This window comes from Hippoglossus hippoglossus, chromosome 21 (assembly GCF_009819705.1).
Source record: "Hippoglossus hippoglossus isolate fHipHip1 chromosome 21, fHipHip1.pri, whole genome shotgun sequence".
Classification (NCBI taxonomy): domain Eukaryota; kingdom Metazoa; phylum Chordata; class Actinopteri; order Pleuronectiformes; family Pleuronectidae; genus Hippoglossus; species Hippoglossus hippoglossus.
The window spans coordinates 17,550,325-17,568,620 of record NC_047171.1 but is presented as its reverse complement, the minus strand read 5'-3'; the positions used below and the strand labels follow the sequence as shown (position 1 = coordinate 17,568,620).

At 40.3% G+C, this 18,296-nt stretch overlaps 2 protein-coding genes across 3 annotated transcripts; one reads left to right on the top strand and one right to left on the bottom strand.

Moving 5' to 3' along the window:
• The first annotated feature begins 7,609 nt into the window (after positions 1–7,609).
• Positions 7,610–12,818, top strand: rnaseh2b (ribonuclease H2, subunit B). 2 transcript variants are annotated; one of them, XM_034574847.1, is made up of 11 exons: positions 7,614–7,841; positions 8,124–8,192; positions 9,010–9,117; positions 10,475–10,551; positions 10,904–11,018; positions 11,104–11,168; positions 11,335–11,440; positions 11,748–11,829; positions 11,923–11,968; positions 12,227–12,304; positions 12,645–12,818. In XM_034574847.1, exons 1-11 carry the CDS (start codon positions 7,778–7,780, stop codon positions 12,753–12,755), a joined length of 921 nt encoding a protein of 306 aa, XP_034430738.1. In that variant the 5' UTR covers positions 7,614–7,777; the 3' UTR covers positions 12,756–12,818. The 2 variants fall into 2 exon arrangements, with proteins under 2 accessions (XP_034430739.1, XP_034430738.1); XM_034574848.1 differs by lacking the exon at positions 12,227–12,304 and having other exon boundaries at positions 7,610–7,841.
• Positions 12,819–13,096: 278 nt separating this feature from the next.
• On the bottom strand, positions 13,097–17,566 carry LOC117755285 (uncharacterized protein C13orf42). Its single transcript, XM_034574953.1, has 3 exons — positions 16,221–17,566; positions 15,994–16,135; positions 13,097–14,193 (listed from the first exon to the last, which is right to left on the bottom strand). The coding sequence occupies exons 1-3, from the start codon at positions 16,638–16,640 to the stop codon at positions 13,946–13,948; spliced, it is 810 nt and encodes a 269-aa protein (XP_034430844.1). The 5' UTR covers positions 16,641–17,566; the 3' UTR covers positions 13,097–13,945.
• Between the last annotated feature and the right edge of the window lie 730 nt (positions 17,567–18,296).

The following is an 18,296-nucleotide window of genomic DNA, read 5'->3' as shown; positions in this document are numbered from 1 at the left end:
CCGACAGGGGCTTTGGTGCACATCCCCTCACGTAGCACGACTTTAGACGCAAAGAGAAACACCCTGAAACTCAGGGGTCACACAAATAAACAAATCACACATTTCATACACTATTCATACTTATTCTAATTGCAGTCCAGGACGTGATCTGAGCACTCTCTAATTTCTCTTCGAGCAGAGAGACTTGCGGAGCCGTCTGCGGCAGACCAGCAGTCGTCAGATGTAATTACCACATCATCTCTGGTCCCTGGTACACAGAGAGAGAGGGAGGGAGGGTGAGACACAGAGAAGGACAGGGAGAGAGAGAGAGAGAGATTGATCCTAGTAAACAATAATTAGGGTTGGGGATAGTGTATGTGGGACGACTACTCGGCGGGACTGGGTAAAGTGAGGGAGAGGGAAAGGGAGAGAGGAGACAGGCGGGGGATCATTGACAGATTATCAAACCTCACAACAGGATTACATGTAGGGATCCAACAAACTTTTATTTTTGAATAGAAAATAAAAAACACACTAATAATAACAATGAATTTGTGAATCTCTGTTTTCTGCTTGATACATGACTACATAAAATTACCCATGATTACTTCTCTGCATGATGTTTAATGGATTTTTCCCCTGGTTATATCAGCCCTAGTTCCATGATTAGCACTTAACGTATTTTAAAAGCAGATGTGACAAATACACAATGAAGAAATAGGTTTTAGGTCCAGTCACTGAAACATGACATGTACTTTGGCATTCTGACTTATACAGTGGTTTTCTATTCCTGATGACCACTCAAAGCACTTTAGAGTACAGTTTTTGCCATTCAGCCATTCACACACACATTCATACAGTGCATCTATGTGCAGCACTTTCTCTAACATACAGTACATCACTCATACATGGCCGACACATCAGTCGGGGGTTATTTGGGATTTAGTATCTTGACCAAGGACACTTCGGCAGGTGGAATGGTATACCACCTATACCTCCTGAGCCATAGCCGCCCTGATAAGAAAAGTAATAAAAATAATAACTTTTTAAAGAAAGCCTGAATGGAATTTTCCTAAAATGAGATCAGTATCTTCATACATAATATTTTGCACGACATTTAAACTTCAATGTTAAAGATGCACAAATAAACAAATGTTGTCTATATTCAGTGTTTCTTACTAAAAAGCATAATTTGTATTTTTGAGTTGAAATAATCTGTTCAATATATCCTTCCACATAATAACGTTGCAAAACCAATGTGTTTGAAAGCTGCATTGTTAACATCCATGTCTGCTGTAGCTTGTCGTCCTCTTCCTCTGTAGACAACAAATTACTGGCTCAGCTTTTCTTGGCGCTAATTCATCACCACCCGCAACTGGTAGAATAGTGTGAAACTATTGGAAGGAATGTGTGTTGTGTGACTCACGTCCTCAGTCGTCTTCATGAGACACAAACAGAATGGGAACCCAGTCATCACAACATTTTTATTAATTCTTTAGATTTGACTCAAGAGTCAGAGTCACACTGGAGTGAAAACCTAAAACAACAAAAATCAGTCTGTGCTGTTGCATGTGGAACACAAGTTTTAAAACCCCCATGTTGTTTAACATGTCATCGAAAAAATGTGCACAATCTTCATGGTTCACTGAATCTAGTCTACTAGAGGTTACAAAAATTAACAAGGTAACTTAAACTTGACAGGGTCAGTAGGTGCAAGGCTATAGTAGTAACCAGGAAAAGTGGACAACTGCCCCAGGGGTTATGGCTAAGGTAAGATTTTAAGGGGGTCCAAAAGCCCCTGGTGAAGCCTATTTCCTGGTTTCTGCTTGTCTGGTGGATGCAGACTGAGGACATCAAGGCACTTCTATTCATAGCCTACTACAATTGGTGGTATGTGTGTGCAGACATAGAAAGGCAGCGGAAGACATGGTGACACGAAGAAGTGCTCCATTGTTTGTTGCTGCACAACAAAAGAAAGAATAAAAATATAACTGTGTACAACCACTGAACAAGAATAGGACGGAGAATGGGAAATAAACAGTGCATACATGCGGTGCACTGAGTGAGCATACAGACTGGTGCATGATCAGTTGGTGTGTTCAAAGTGAAAACAGGTTGGCAGTGACTCAAATTTGGGCATATGGATGTCTGCACGGGGTCTGTGCAGACCCTTGCAGGCATACGGATATTTGGACATGGAATGACACAGAACGATATGGAAAGACATGGAATCTGTGAACCCGCCTTTACTGTTTGACAGTTGTTTGAGGTAATTTCTGTGGCAAACATGTTTGGTAAAATACTCCACTACAGCACAATATCGACTGAGGTGATTAAAACCTTGAGCGGTCAGTTTACTCGTCAGAACTGTCAGAACTCTGAAGGACAAGAGGAGCACGTCCAATCTTTCTGTGACGTTTTGAAACAGACGATCCAGCCATCAGACCCACTTCATGCAACAACTGGCCAGCTGTGCAGTGAGGGGAAAGTATAGCCAGGGGCTGAACTTCTCAACCAAGCAACAAGGTGTGAACAACGGTTACCACGTAAAAGCAAACACAGCAGTGACGCACTCTACAGCAGCGAGTGATGGTAGTGAGTCACTTCATAGTTTGCAACCATAAAATATACAAAGAATAGAGGTGAAGGTGACCGCAACAACTGTGGTGGGAGCTGTGGATGAGCTGAGAAGAGTAAGGCCGGCATCAGGCCAAGAATGGAAGAGAATGGCAGAGAGCTAGAAGAAAGAATAACCAAACTATGACATGATGGAAAGAAGCAAAGCAGCCACTGGGTTTCCTAACGGACTCAGAGTAAGTAAAATAACGTTATGATTTCATTCAGTGGAAGCACAGCTAAACCCGAAACAGCTGTATGTCAAAATCACAACCCTAACCCCTAGCCCTAAAAAGAACTCCCACCATAACCCTAACCCCTGACCTCAAACTGAGTGTGGGTACGCTGGTTGCTGTTGCTGGTTGCTGTTCCTGATAGGTTGGAGGGGGGACAATGGGGGCCCAAACCTCCTTTATGCCCCATAGGCCACCTGGCAGGTTAATCCAGACCTGGTAGGGTGGTTTCAATTTATACTTTCTAATCTTAATTCATGTTTTGCATTTATTACACAAAACAATTAGCTTCTCAACAAATGTAGCGGAATAAAAAGTCAGGTTTGTTTGAAATGTAGAGAAAAGCATTTGTGAGTATTGCACTGCAGCAAAAGAATATTGTAACCATGACAAAAATGTAAGACGTTGCATGGTTTCCAAACACCGAGCACCACCATCATATCCTTCCCACTCAGGGCGAAGGGAAATACCCAACTGAAAGAGAGGCCTCACGCTGAGCACAGAGATGCTGGGGAAAAAGGAGTCACCATCTTGTGGGGTGCGTGGGGGGGCGAGGAGGAATAAGGCTTTACGGGAAGCAACCTCTCCCTGGTGAGAGGGCTGCCGAAAAACCATTACGTGAGCATGTGTGGGTGCACACGAGGCATGAGTGCTACAATTCAAGATTTTACAAACATGCAGGGGAGGAGGAGGCAATAGCGATTCGGTGATCCTCGCATTCCGGCCATTCCTTCCTGTGAGTTTCCAGTCAGCGTGAGGCTCACTGTTCCACAGCTCTGACATCACAAGGGGGTTCCATTCCGCTTCCACACTCTGCCTCCCGCTCGCTCACAATCCCACCCATATTTGGAAGTGAGAGGAAGGGAATCCCAGATGATGACTCAAGGCTTCTGCTGCCAAGGGGAATTCTCTCCACATCTGTTTTTTATGTGTGTGTATGCATGTGTGTGTCTGTTATGAGTGTATCGAAGGGTATTTTACCTCCTCGAGCTAAAGATGGAGTTTACCTCTGCAGCGAAATTCAAAATGGCAAATGTGGCTTAAACAGCTGTCTGGAACAACGGCCAATGTCTGTATCTCCACACACAGAAAAAGTGGCACCCAGAGTGACGTTGTCAATCTATTTATAACCTGTTCTTCTTGACAGTTAAAAATGCACCGTGGTGAATATGAATTTCTTTTGTTTGAAATCAACTCTGTTCACTCTATAAATCCTGAAGGTAGATGACAGAGAGGGTAAAAAATATACCCTTGGTAATGCACAGCACATGGTGGTGACATGACAGCTCAGGGCTGAGTCGATATGTACGCTGTAACCTGTCACCCGGCATTGGACCACCACAAATGAGGCCACAGAGATGGATGGGACCACGGGCTGTTCATTGAGCTCAGCAGAGTGTGACCGGCTCTCTACATCCTGCTGGCTGCGATACACTCCTATTTCCACAGAGGACTTTCATTCAGTGCATTACACCGGCGACCTGTCCAGGGTTTACCCCACCTCTTGTCCAATATAGGGCCACGACCCTCAAAGGATAAGTTGTGTAAATAATGGACGGATGAAGTTCATCATGAAATAGCAAGCTCCAAACTGAATTACATGGAGGAGGAGGAAGTGGAGCTTGAGGGGGGGGGGGGGGCTTTGGTTGTGTTGAAATCCTCTTTGTTGGATGTGTGACGGATGAAGGTTGTGGGGTTGGGGTTTGGGAGAGGACAGAGAGGGTCTCGGACTCCCGGGTTGACGAAGCCACATCAGGACCTAAATTTAGACCAACTTGGTACTTTGTCTGGATGCTGGTGACAGAGGGGCCGGGCTCTCTGGGGTTGTCTGTGGTCCAGTGTTTCAGAAAGGCTGCTGTTGTTCTCCCTGGCACTCAGACATGCAGACGTTCCCTCCAGCAGCCCCCAAAAAGAAAGAAAGCTTTCATGGAATATTCTGTTTAGCTGCACAGCCTGTTGTGTATGATACTCACGGGACCCATAAAGCAAGTAATTCATGGACAATATCTCACCCATGCTCTCTTTGCCTCAGACCACACTAACATAAATCTAACTTATTTTAAGGAGGAGTTAAGACATTGTTCAAAGGGTTTGGAGGATGTGTTGCTTAAAATCTTGGTGAATGGGCCTACTAGGGAAGCATTGTTTTGAGAGCCTTAACCAATCTGGATTTTGGGGAGCAATTGCTGATACTGATATTAGGGAGTAAAATAAAGAAATGTAGGTGGTATATTTTACAGTTTAACCATAATATTTATGATAAATAACTTAAAATATAAAGAATACACAAATACAATTAAAGGGCGACCTCTGGCTAACCTGGTGATGCAAACCCCCGCATGCAGAGACTGGAGACTCCTTGCAGAGGCTGCAGGTTTGGCTCCCTGTCACCATTTCACATTTGCAGACCTATGTATAAGGGGAAAATACCCCCCAAAACATCTTTCAAAAATAAATGTAGATGAAGATATGTAAATATTTTAAAATATTAAGAAAATGAATTCGTTTTTAATGTTAAATGTAAAATATAAATGCACATCTTTTCTAAATTGTTTCAGTGTTAAAGATGCACAAATAAAAGCTATTTTTTATCAGTGTATCAAATTCCGATGTCTGTGAAAGCCTCATATTAACAAAATTTTGTCAGCCAACTGATAATTTGGACGGCCTCTAGTTTTTTGGGGAATTGACATAAAAAGAAAAGGAAGCCACAAAAGGTAAAACATAGAAAACTGAAAATTCAGATAGAGGCAACAGAGAAACCTTCAGCTATAAGTCACCCTGTGTAGTTTTCCTTTACATCACGCTGCTCCCCACAGGGACACTGTACGGTAAATGGTAAGGCACCCAGCACACAAATCCCTCCATTCCTCATTACCGAAAAAACTAATTCAAAAACTGTTAATGGGCTGTGCTGTGGGTGTCTTTAGAAGGGGGGGGGGGGGGGGGGGGGGGGATCCACAGCTCATACTAGTCATATAAACATATCAGAGGGAACTCAAACTGATGACACTGCGATAGTCCTCTAATGGGGATGGAAACACACACTGACTTCCTACATATCCCTGCTCGAGCATTCACACAAACAGTGCACGGGGAGGAAAAAATAACAAGTGAGTCACCTCCAAACCAACTGGGACTCACAGTGTCACATCCTGAGAGAGGGACTGAGAGATGCCCTCCTCTCACTGAAGGACAGATGGATCCTCCAATCTGTTCTGTGTCAGTGTGCCAAGAGAGAGTGGTCACCCAACATCCTGCACCTCAGAGCTCTCTGCTCTCGGAGATTAACAATAGCAGCAACAATAATAATAATAATAATACATCTTTTGTATATTTGTATATCCCATATTCACAAATCACAATTTCCTCATAGGGCTTCTTATAAAAATGCAACATCCTCTGCCCTCAACCCTCAAATACGGTTTGGAAAAACTACCAAAGTGCAATAGATGTTACAATCAACAATATTCACAACATTTATGGGAAAAGACATTGTCTACCATACAAGGACAGGCTTTTTCAATGTTTAAAGTATGAATACAAAAGAAAATGTCCAACAGAGATGACGGGAGCATTACAATTGAAAAGATGGCGATATTGTCAGTAATGGTTGCACATATCTAAGCAATCTAGTTGGAATCATAATTCACATGGTCCAGATCCATGATCGACGATGTGGTCGCAGCCGCAATTCTGACAGAACACAGAACAAAACATCTGTGAAAACCAGTTAAAAATTTTTGTAAAAAAGAGCTGGCAAGTCTTTTTATGAACTCCAGCGCTTGGAGTTGGTTCATCTCTGTTTGAACTATCAGCTGAGAGACAAGGAAGTAAAACAAAATTCACCATCAGCTCTCATGTTATCCACAGTTCTCGGGTGACCTCTCGCGGTATTTATGTGAATTGCACTTATATTTATTTATATTTTTTTATGACACAGTTCTAGTTTACAGACTCAAGTAGAAACAAAATCTAACACAGGAAACACAAATACATAATATGTATGTACAAACAAACAAAATAAAAAACTCCAAAAACATTTAACATTTGGTGGGTTAACAATATTTCTAATTGTGCAACAAGGATCAATAAAGATTAAGGAGACTTAGAAATGACGTTGTATAATTTGTTAAGTGACTTGCTATTCTTCGATGTTGTCTTTATAGAGAATAATTAATTTAGAAAAACACATTAGTGAAGGTTGACTGTGCTTCCATTTAATTTTGGGTATATGGTATTTACCCATAATAATAATAATAATAATATAATAATTTTGACCATGTTCGACACCTTCCTTGGGAGATCATCCAAATAAATCAAAATTTGTGTTCGATAGTTTCAGGCTCATCCAAACAAAAAACCCACATTGATCAACATCAAAACTGAACCTATTCTATGGGATTTCAGCAGCTGGAGGAACATTGGGTATTATTTTAATCTGCATTACTTTCATTTTGGGTGTTATAGGTAATTTAAGATCATTAAACTATTATTATATTATTATTATTATTATTAATAATAATAATAATATAATAATATGGGATGGCTGGATTCTCTGACAGCGCATTGGGACTGTACCACGGCATATTGAAAACAGGGTGAATTAAAAGTACAGTACGTCTTATTATTCACTTCTTTGAGGGGTTTTTTTTTCAACACCGACGCATCAATTTGATTTTTAGAAATGAAATTTAATATAAATTGTTTACAAAACGATGAAATCAAGCTCAAATATCAATAATACATGCAGTGTTTTCCCTATTTCCCCCCGTGGGACAATCCAAGATGGAAGCTCAGAGGCGCGTTTCCTGAGCTCGTGTTGTTCAGCGGCAGTTTGAACTAAAACCGAGGCCGAGTGTGTTTCACACCCAGGAAATAACTAACTCTTATCAGCAGCACTTCACGTCCACACTAACTAACCCCGCTGAAAGCTAAAAACACACAAAATGGCTGCTAAAAAGAAGCGGACGCCTCAAGCACAAAATGACAGCTGGGTTGTGGTTGCTGCAGGTGGGTGCATCTCTCAGTTGGCTAACTAAGCTAACCTGCTACCAACAACACACCTCCGAGAAGTTAGCAGACGACGTTAGATCATAACCACACAGAGAAGCTAGTGGAGGTGGTCACGGCCGCGTGTTGTCGGATACAACGTGTTGCTACACAGTCAGACAATGCTAGTTGTTAGCTGGTGATCCAGTGGTGTGTGGGAGTTAGCTTGGTTCTCATGCAGCCATGCAGATGTTGTGTCTGTTGCGCTGTAACGAGTCTAATGGTTGTTGTGATGTTTTTCAGACTCTGTCATCGACACAAAGAAGCACGACAGCGACCCAGCTTTTGTGAGACTGAGGAATCCATCAACAGGTTTGTACCATGTTGTTGTTCATCTTATATACATACATCTTCAATGCAGCACATCTCATATTCATATATTATTGCACATCTTATATTCATATTTATTTCAGTCATATTCCCGACCTTTACCTTTGCAAACAACTACTGCAGTTTTGCACACTTGTCTCTTATTTTGCCATCTCTTGTATTTAGTCTTGTTCTCTCCGCTCTATGTGCAATGCCCTTGACATGCTGCTGTAACACAATCATTTCCCAATTTGGGATCAATAAAGTATATCTATCTATCTATCTCTCTATCTATACGTTTATTTAGATCCGCCCCTAGTATTTAACAGTGAGAATGACTATCTAGGACTAACTATGGTTTCCAGAGCCCTTAGTGATGTCACTAGATGCTGAACCGGTTAATCAGCAACATGAAACTTTGTCATTGGGAATAAATACAAATTACAACTTACATACTTTTTGAAACTTTGCTCCTCTAGTTGTTGGTAAAGAATCGGCTCCAGCACATAAACCGTTTTAACCAGAATTTGTGTTCAATTTACAAGATACAACCAGAGAGTAATACAGCTTTTGAGTAGAAAGAAGCCACATTTGAAAACTTTTCTAATATTTAAGCTTGTCACTTTCCGTCATACTGTATGAATAGGAATGTTTTGATGTGAGTAGTCTTGAGTTGTAGCTCAGACAAAACAATGTGACCAGTAAGTCAGAATATAATAACATTCAAAATTAAGAAGAATTAAGTATAAAGTAACCTTTAACTTATGCACATGCAGATGTGGAAGTGACAGTAACCCAGTTCCTCTTTGTCCCCCTGCAGATGCAGCATCTCTGTACATGTTGGGTGCCGGCGATGCTCAGATGTACGAGGTCAAAGCGTTCGAAGAAGAATTCCACTCCTGGTTTGTCGGTCAGACTGTGCAGAGAGGTTGGTCTCATTACTCATTGAAGTGTGAACTTTGAAGAAACTTGAAGCATCGTTACAAACGCTGATACAAAGGTGACTCCAACTAACTAAAAGCAACAGACATTAGGGTTATTCTTGGCTGCAAAAGATACAGAGCTCAGAATAAGCCAGATTGTCTATGCTGAAACCTCAGGTGTAATTGTCGTTAGAATTAGGGTTGCAAAATTCCGGGAATATTCAAAGTTGGAAACTTTCCATGGGAATATACGGGAATTAACGGGAATTAACGGGAATAAACTGGAAATTTTGTGGGTAATTTATACTAACTGTATTTACCTTGTCATATACAGACATAAATATAAACATTTTGTTTTGTCATAAGCTGATTTGAGCCCTGAGGAAACTTTGGGCACTTGACTATATGCTTCTGCATCTTTGTGGCATTCTTAACATAGGTCTTTGCACAGTATTTGCAAATGTACACAGCCTTTCCTTCTACATTGGCTGGGGTGAAATGTCTCCACACATGAGATAGTGCACGTGGCATTGTTCTGTAGAATAAGATGAGAAAAAAGCTTGTAAAAAACACTAATGCAATGCCAGAGATATAAATAGTTAGCTAAACAATTGGAATCGTCTTTAAAAATATTTTACAATTGATGGATAAATGAATAGAAATAGGTTAGATGAACAGATGAACAATCCTCACTCAGCATGCTTATATATTTTCCCCAGTAATATCATCAAAACTTCCCTGACTAGTCCTTGGGCTAATGCAGTAGTGTGGCCTCAATAGCCCTGCTGTAGTGTGCAGGATGCTGGGAATTATCTGTGCATGTGATGGAAGAATGCACAGTGCAGGGTTGAAATTCAACGTGCAGCGTGTGCTGCATTCCATACATATTTAAAATAGAGTTTTGAATAATTTTTTTATTGCTCAGCGTTTAATTTGCGGTAAATTTTTTTTTCAAAGTTCCCAAAATTCCCGAGCTTAACTTCCCATGGAAAGTTTCTGGAAAGTTGCCGGACATTTACCGGAAATTTTCCGCCCCTTTGCAACCCTAGTTAGAATTAAAAGAATATGTTACATGTTCAGAGGAACAATGTTACAACGACAACAAAGAGGACCTGCTGACACAAATTCAAACTAACCATCTGGTCTGTGGTGGATCAACAGGTTTACATCTGGCACACTGGTATTCAGTCTAATGTAACAGTGTTTGTAACGTTGATTAAAGTACTTCAGAGTTTCAGAAGAGCATCATGAAGTTAATGTGACAAAGCCGTTTTACTGTTATTATTAATTTGAAGTGGTCCTTGGTCAGAATTAGTCCAGTTGTCAATCAGGTGTCTCACAGCTGTTTCTTTTGTTAAATAGATGGAAGACTTCTCTTTGTTACTCCAATGGATCCTCTTTTCCTTATTTTACCCTATTTGATTAAAGCTGGAAAAGAGGTAAGAGACAAATCTTCTGTTTCATACTGATCATTACTGTATAACACAGTCTAATATACAGTTAATTTTTTCAGCTAATTATTCAACTGATACTAATATTTCTAAGTATATGTTGTTGTTTTTTTACAGGATTATTGTACCGCTAACTTAACGGGTGTATATGTGGTGGCATAAAATAATTGTTCATTAATCGTAATTGAGGTGAAAGTTTGAAATGATCGTGATATTGATTTGAAGTTGTAGCGCCCAGTCCTAATTTGGATTTAAATCTCAGATTTTTGTTGGTATTTGTTTTATCTGTGTCCTCAGTTTTTTATGTGTGACATCTGTTTCTATGTTACCTGCTGCTCAGGGGAAGTTCCAACCTGTGGATCAGATTATTATGGATGAGGAATTCCCAGTTTGTCCGAGGCTGCTGAGCTGCACACGTTCCCTGGCCTCCCTGCACCACATTGCAGAGGAAAAAGGTGAGGTGTAATATTGAAGCTAATACCACTCATCTATAGGATTATACTAATTGCTTTGTTTAAACTGTGTGTTGTATTCTTTTAGAGGTGGGAAGCCTGAAGTTCCATCGATATAGCCAAGAGAAGACAATGAATTGGTTAAAGAAAAAGGTACTGGGAACTACAAAGTACTCATCTTTCTATGCTGGTACAAAGTACAAAGACACACTGCAAGACAAAACACCAAAATAAAAAAAATGAAACAATTAATGTGGGAAAGTGCATTCTTGTTTTTGCACAGTGGCGTTAGATCATTCTTTGATTTGTCTTGCTGTAGGTGGAGAGGACAGTTGTTGCTCTCAAGAAGAAAAATATCTGCGTGGGTGAAGGAGTCAAATCCACAACATACATCAGAGTGAAGTCAGAGTCAGGGTACCATGAGGGTGAGTCGATTTATCTTCAAGGTACTTCAGTGTTTAAAGCTCTGTCTTACACCAGTGAAATATTTCCTACTATGAAAAAACATTTCCAGCTTGTGTTTTTACAGTAAATATGATGTTGACCTGTAGATGGCAGTACTGACATGTAGTTTCTGTGAATGGGTTAGGGTTAGTCATCAAACTCTGAAACATTTCCCCACCTTTAAGTTAGATTTTTATAAATCACTCACACTATTATATAAAACATGATAAGTAATATTATATTAGTAATCACTGTCATTCTCTCATCATCATCATCATCATCATACAGAGGACTACCTGCGCTACGCCCACGGCCTGATATCAGAGTACACCAGTGAAGACCTGAGCAAAGCCCTTCTCAAACACTTGCAGTACGTTCAGACATCCAACACTTTGACCTCATGACTTTTATTAGTGTTAAGCTTTGACTATAATTTCATCTTGCATCTCTTCCTACTTCACAGGTTACCAGAGCTCACGAGCCCAAAGGAAACCGAGCCTCCTTCCAAGGTATGTTCACTTTTTCTGCACATTCAACGCATTACATGTTGTCTGTAGTCCTCCTCACTCTAACTGTGCTTTTGCTGTTTATGAGGTGAAACGATTCCTAAGTTGCTGCTTGTATGTTTTGACCTTGGTTATAGAGGCTTTTCTTTTCCATCCAGTGCGGGGATCACTGGATTTAGGTCTGTGTGTGTTTCTGTGGTTGAAAATCAAAAGGTGGTGCGCTTTCTCATGAACAGCATTTCTTACTTCCTCGTTATGCAGAAGCGGAAACTTTCAGACAATGCGGTGGAGGCCGGAGAGGACTACACCAAATTCAACAGTGCAGACTTTGCCCGGAAAGTGAGTGTCTGCCTGAACTGAAGAGAACAAACAATTACTGCCGGTGTCGATGACTCAGATGATCATTTGTTTCAATTACAACAAAAAGGCTAAAGTAGTCACTGGTTTGCTTTTTTCTCTGGAGCCCTTGGGTGATTGTTGGTGAAGTTTTTCTCTGTCGAAGACTTTCTTTAAACTTTGCTTGTAGACTTTTATACACATGGGTCAATGGGGCTTACCATGTGCAAATGTGTTTTTCTCAGCTTGAATTGAAGTACATATGTAATCAATTCCCCGCTGTCTCCGTGCAAGGTCGTCTCGTTATCATATTGATTTTGTTTTTCTCTGCGCCTTATTCCAGCCACCCAAGAAGATGACGGCTGCTCAGAAAACTCTGGCTAAGGTGGACAAGACTGGCATGAAGACCATGTCATCCTTCTTCAGCCCCAAAGGCAAAACAGAGAAGAAATGAACGTTGTATAGTTTCTGGTTTGTACGTGACACCTTTTGTAATAAAGAAATGAAAAGAAATGGACATATTTACATTTTTATAGTTTGAATGAGACGTTGAGATGAGAAGAGAAGGAAGCTAGGTTTCAGTTATTTTACCTTTATATTAATCTAAAGAATAATATTATAAAATATTAAAGTATAAAAATAAAAGTAGTTAATACTTGAAACTTATTTTTATGATAATTTTTAAAGTCAGGTCTTTTTAGTATTTGTAGTTATTCTCTTTTTAGATGATTCAAGGAACCACATGAGCTTTCCTATACTGTAGCTCACTGTCAAATTACACGGTAGTATCAGAAGCATCACACAGGTCATGGTTTATTTATAAAAATATCATTCATCACCATTGTGTTGTGACAGGTATCTCAAACTCTCCGGCCAAACAAAACCACAAGTAGCATAATGGTTAACTCAGAGAATATCTTTCCCTCATTTTTCGACTTTACCCTTCATCTTTAACACTGTTTTAACTGTGGCAGGGAGGAACGAATAACCTCAGTAGGTTTTGAACTATTCAGTCTGCTCAGCCCTTGGACTCGCCTCGCAAATGTGAACCTCTCTCCTGAATTAAACTGCTGCTAAGGAGCCATTGTTGGATTTCCCTTTCTCTTCTCTTTGATGCCTGGGAGGAATGAAGCATCTGCAGGTCTGAACCATAAACTGTGCTCACACAAAACTCCATCACAATAAAGCATGATTCCCTTGATTAATTAAGTTAAAAAGAACCCTTGAAAGAAGTGCTTTTAAAAGATGGGTTAGGTAAATGTAAAAAATTACGGGATTTTTCTGTCAGCGGTTCCTGCAAAAATCCCCCTACTTACATTTCTGCTTTATAGTGGCACCCTATTGCTAAATATCCATCAGATATTGATTGAGTCTATTGTTAATTAACTGCAACTGTTATTTAAATCCTTCAAAGAAATGATACTGGAAAGGCTTTTTAATATGAGGATGTTTTGACATCCCACTGGACAAAAACACAAAGATTTAAGTTATAAAATGAATGGCTGAATTCCCTTTTGCTGCTTCATATATATTCACAATAAAAGTAAAAATTAGTTTTTATATAAATATTAACTGTTCAGACCGATTTCTTTTCCCGTGCAGACAATAGTGTCAGACCAAACAGAGCAGGTTTCAAATGTCTCATCAAGCCTCACTCTTCTTTTTTAATTTGGGCTTGAAGCGCAGAGTCTGGAAGGCGCTCTCCACCACCTTGGGCAGGTGGATCGGGTTCCTCTGAAGCCGCAGTCTGCTGCTCGTGGACCCGCTCTGGGGTTTCTTCTTGCTTTCCTTGGCACACTGACGAACAGCCTTCTCCTTGGAGTCATCGGCGACACGAGGAACCCGCAAGACCCAATTGGAGTGGAGGTCGTGTTCAGCTGAGCTGGAGGCGACTGTGGGAGGGGAGAATGGAGTCAGAGGTTAAAAGAGCTGAGGCCGAGAGCTGGTACAAGAGAACCCATAATGCTTCTAATCTAAAAAGTAAGCAGGTCACAAAACGTTATCAGGTTTTCAAATCTTTATCCATGCTGGACCCATATATAGCCCATCCCACCCGTGGTGTTTTTTTCACATCATACACTTTGACATGCCACCGAGGGAAAGGTTTAGTTGTAATTCACAACAATAACACTGGCTGCATTCAATTAAGTGTACCAGTTCAGTTCTGTGGACAGTTCAGCTGTGTGGACCAATACTAGTACTAGCTATATGTAACCCAATAACATAGAAATACTGAATATCATAACTTTATTTTTTGACTTTTCAAATTGAGTGAAGTAAAAGTGAAGATGATGAATGAAAAAAAAACACTGTCACAAGGAAATGTCTTGAATTTAAAAGTTTCCTAAAGTAAAAGTACATAAATATAATTAATGAACTAAACAATAGCAAAAGTAAAAGGATGCAAAAAGGGGCCATTTCAGTGAAATATCACATTGAAGTATCAATACATAATTTTGTATCGTAAGCAGCATTGTAAACTGGCCAATGTGGGATTTATTTTGAAGTTTAATCTCTTGCAATACATCATATTTTATGTATTTATGACCTACGTGTACTGTAATCTTAATAGTATAAAATGTAATGACCCTACTGCTTATTCAAATATTTATCACATCACTATGAGGTCCAGGTATCACAAGTAAAAATATGTAATTTAGATGTTTTCTTCATATATTATATATGAACATGGGAGTAATATTTGATTATGGTGGCTGGTCAATGTGGAGATGATTCTAAATACTTTATATAAGATGGAAAAGCAACATATGGCCATAATATCACTGTATTTCTGCAGCCTGTATAATTAAATTAAAATATATTTGATTTGTAAAGCACCAAATCAGAATATAAATATACTCAAGGCAATTAACATAGAAGGTTGAGACCTTAATAATGAAAGAGAATCCCACAATGAGCAAGCGTGTGGGAACTGTGGAGAGAGAAAACTTCCTCATAACATAACTTGATTTCAATCAGAAGAGGACATGAATTTGAAGCTATGTTCAATGAACTCTTATTTAAATACAGCCAGTTTCAACCTTATTAACACATCTAGTAGTTTTAGGCTTTTGGCTCTTGTAGGTTATTAAACACAGGGTCATCATCACCACTTAAAATCCTACAGTGACTCGGACAAACAACAAAAGACCCAGACAAGGTGACAAGTTTTAATTCCCAGAAACAATGTGGATTTGACCCCATGTAAATATTTATTCCGCTCACGCAGTGCTGGACTACGCACACACCCACACCAAGGCCCAACATTATTTAAACCAAGCTGTGCCAAATTGCAGAACTCATAAATATCCGTTCCTCAAATGTACTAGAAGAATAATGAATAATCCCCTGTGAAATCAGTAGAAATGTCAAAAACAACGCTGTATCTCACAATGTAAAAAAAAAGTGAAAATGAATTACTGGATCTGCACCAAAATTTCAAGGTTTTTTTTTCTGGTTTCATGTCTCAACTCTCCACAAAATATCCTGGAAATCGGTTGAGTAGTTTTTACGTAATCTTGGTCACAAACAAACAAACAAACAAACAAAGACAGAGGCAAAAACATAACCTAGTTGATGGAGTTAATAATAATAATAATAATAATAATAATAATAATAATAATAATAATAATGAAAATGTGAAATACTGATCATTACAATTCTAGTATTACAAGATTTATTTTCAGACTCACCTATGAAGTCCACATCTGCATGTCCATCATCCAGGTAAGGTTTACGCGGAGGCTCATCACAGCTGGCGATGACCGAGTCAAAGAACTGCAGAGTGTCCTCCTCTGTGGGGGCCGGAGGAGCAGAGGGTTTGGCTCTTGGTACCTGTGGTTTAAAGAGACTCAGATAAAACTGTATAACATCTCTCTATGGTACCGCCTGCACATCAGAGATGATTTTAAAAGCTCACCGGCTCCTGTTTAGTGGGCGGTGGGGGTGCAGGCTTTTTCCTGGAGGAGGCCACGGTGGCCTGGATGTCGCTGCTCTTCAGGTCGCTCACACTCTGGGTGTAGCGCCGCCTCAGAGCCACCAGGGCCTCCAGGTACTCCAGGCAGTTCTGGTTCTGAGAGTACAGCCATATCCGGTCCTCTTGCCTCTGGTAATAGTACAAGGTCGACTCGATGCTCACTGAGCTCTTGCTGCGTTTCAAAGTGGAGCTTACGCCGGCCGTCGCCTGGCTTCTCTCCCCCACCACGAGCATGGAGGTGCTGCGGACCAGCCTGACGGTGCAGGCTCTGTGGTAGTCCTGTTCGCTCCTGCACTCACCTGCATCCTGGCCTCTGTGTCCATGCTGGTTGGGACGGAAGACATTGTTGATTTTCCTGAACATCCCTCTAAATGGAGCCTTTGGGGCTTAAAGCATTGACCCTATATTCCTCAGTAGTTGTGAAGCGTCCATCCATCCTGGTCTCCTCCTGATAAACCAATATTTTAACACCTGTAAACCTGGATAAATGGAGCTGGGTTAAAACAAGGCGCTGTCCAGGGTTCTGAAGCTGCAGATATGTGAGGTACCTGATCTCAACATGTCGCATGCTGCTCAGCAACACTGCTGTGGCAACGGCTCGGTAACTGGACACTCCACCCAGTCCTGAGTCAGATACTGTGTCCTGACTCATAGTGGACACAATGACAACAGCCAAGGAATACAACAAAACACACTGTGTCGTACTTCTATTAACTGTGTGACTGTGAATGCACCCGTTTATAAACTGTGTTTAATTCGATTTTCATTATAGAAATATGATAAATTGCACTTGTTTACATCTGGGCCAAGTTTTGTGCCAAATGCAAAAACGCAAACATCAGTTGTGTAACAACATGTCTATATTTAAACAAAACTCCAGAAGTTATGTGATGTTGATTTAGGATTCCTCCTCCTTATTAATTATAGAGCAGCTCCTCTCCTGTTTCATGTGGGTCTATTGTTGGGCTGCCCTGACACGAACAGAGGGCGTCTGAATGAAATGAGTCTGAACTGAAGTGACACAGAAAAGAGACTCATTTAGAGGACAAAAAAACATCAACTAATATCGTCTGGAAGTTTGCATCACTTTCACTGGATTACTGGTTTAGACCAGTCTATGGTTTAGACCTGGGTTTGCTGTGGAAAAGGACTTCGCACACTTTTTGATATTGATAAGTAGAAAAAACACTCTCCATACAGAACAGTTTGCATCATACAATTATGAAAAACCATCTGACCACTCGACGTGTCACATGTCCACAACAAAAAACTCTATGTTAGTTTTTCACAACATTTTGTTAAGTAAAACATTTGCATTGCAGAGGTGTCTCCCTAATATCAAATTAAAGTTAGGTGCAAAACAGGAGGATAATAAAGATAAGCTGGACCTTTGATTGGTCCTCCACACAGGAAATTCACAATTAACATAGCAGCACAAGGACGTAGCAGCGCAAGGGGAAAATGTAGTAAGAATAAAAATATGAATAAAAAAAGAAATACTATAAACAGTAACATTAGAAATAAAAAAGAAATTCAAAATGTGCAATATAAAAATAGGGATCAAGGTTGTGTAATTGTGCAATTTGTCCATTCTTGTAATATACGATGTTCTAAAGGTGCAGTAGTTCTTTCTTGAAAATCACAATCCTCATCAATGCTGATTTCAATACAGACAGCCCTCACTACAACAGGCGCCAGATAAGAGGAGACACAGACGATCAGTTTAGCTTCATCCGTCAGAGTGATGAGTGGGTGTTTGGATGGGGAAACAGTTCAATGGAGAGAGGTGAGTGCATGTTTGAAATTCATTTGGGTAGAAGTTGAGGCAGGAGGTTAAAGGTGAAGCAGAAGAGTGAAAGGAGACTTATCTGAGCTTTTGTGAGTCCAACAAAGTCACAGAGATCCACCAGTGTATCCACAAAGGTCAAAAGGTCGGCTCCCTTCAAGCGTCGGCTCATTTTCACCAGCGTCTCGTCCAACAAAATTCATCACATCCAGCCGGTCCTTGGAACAACTATC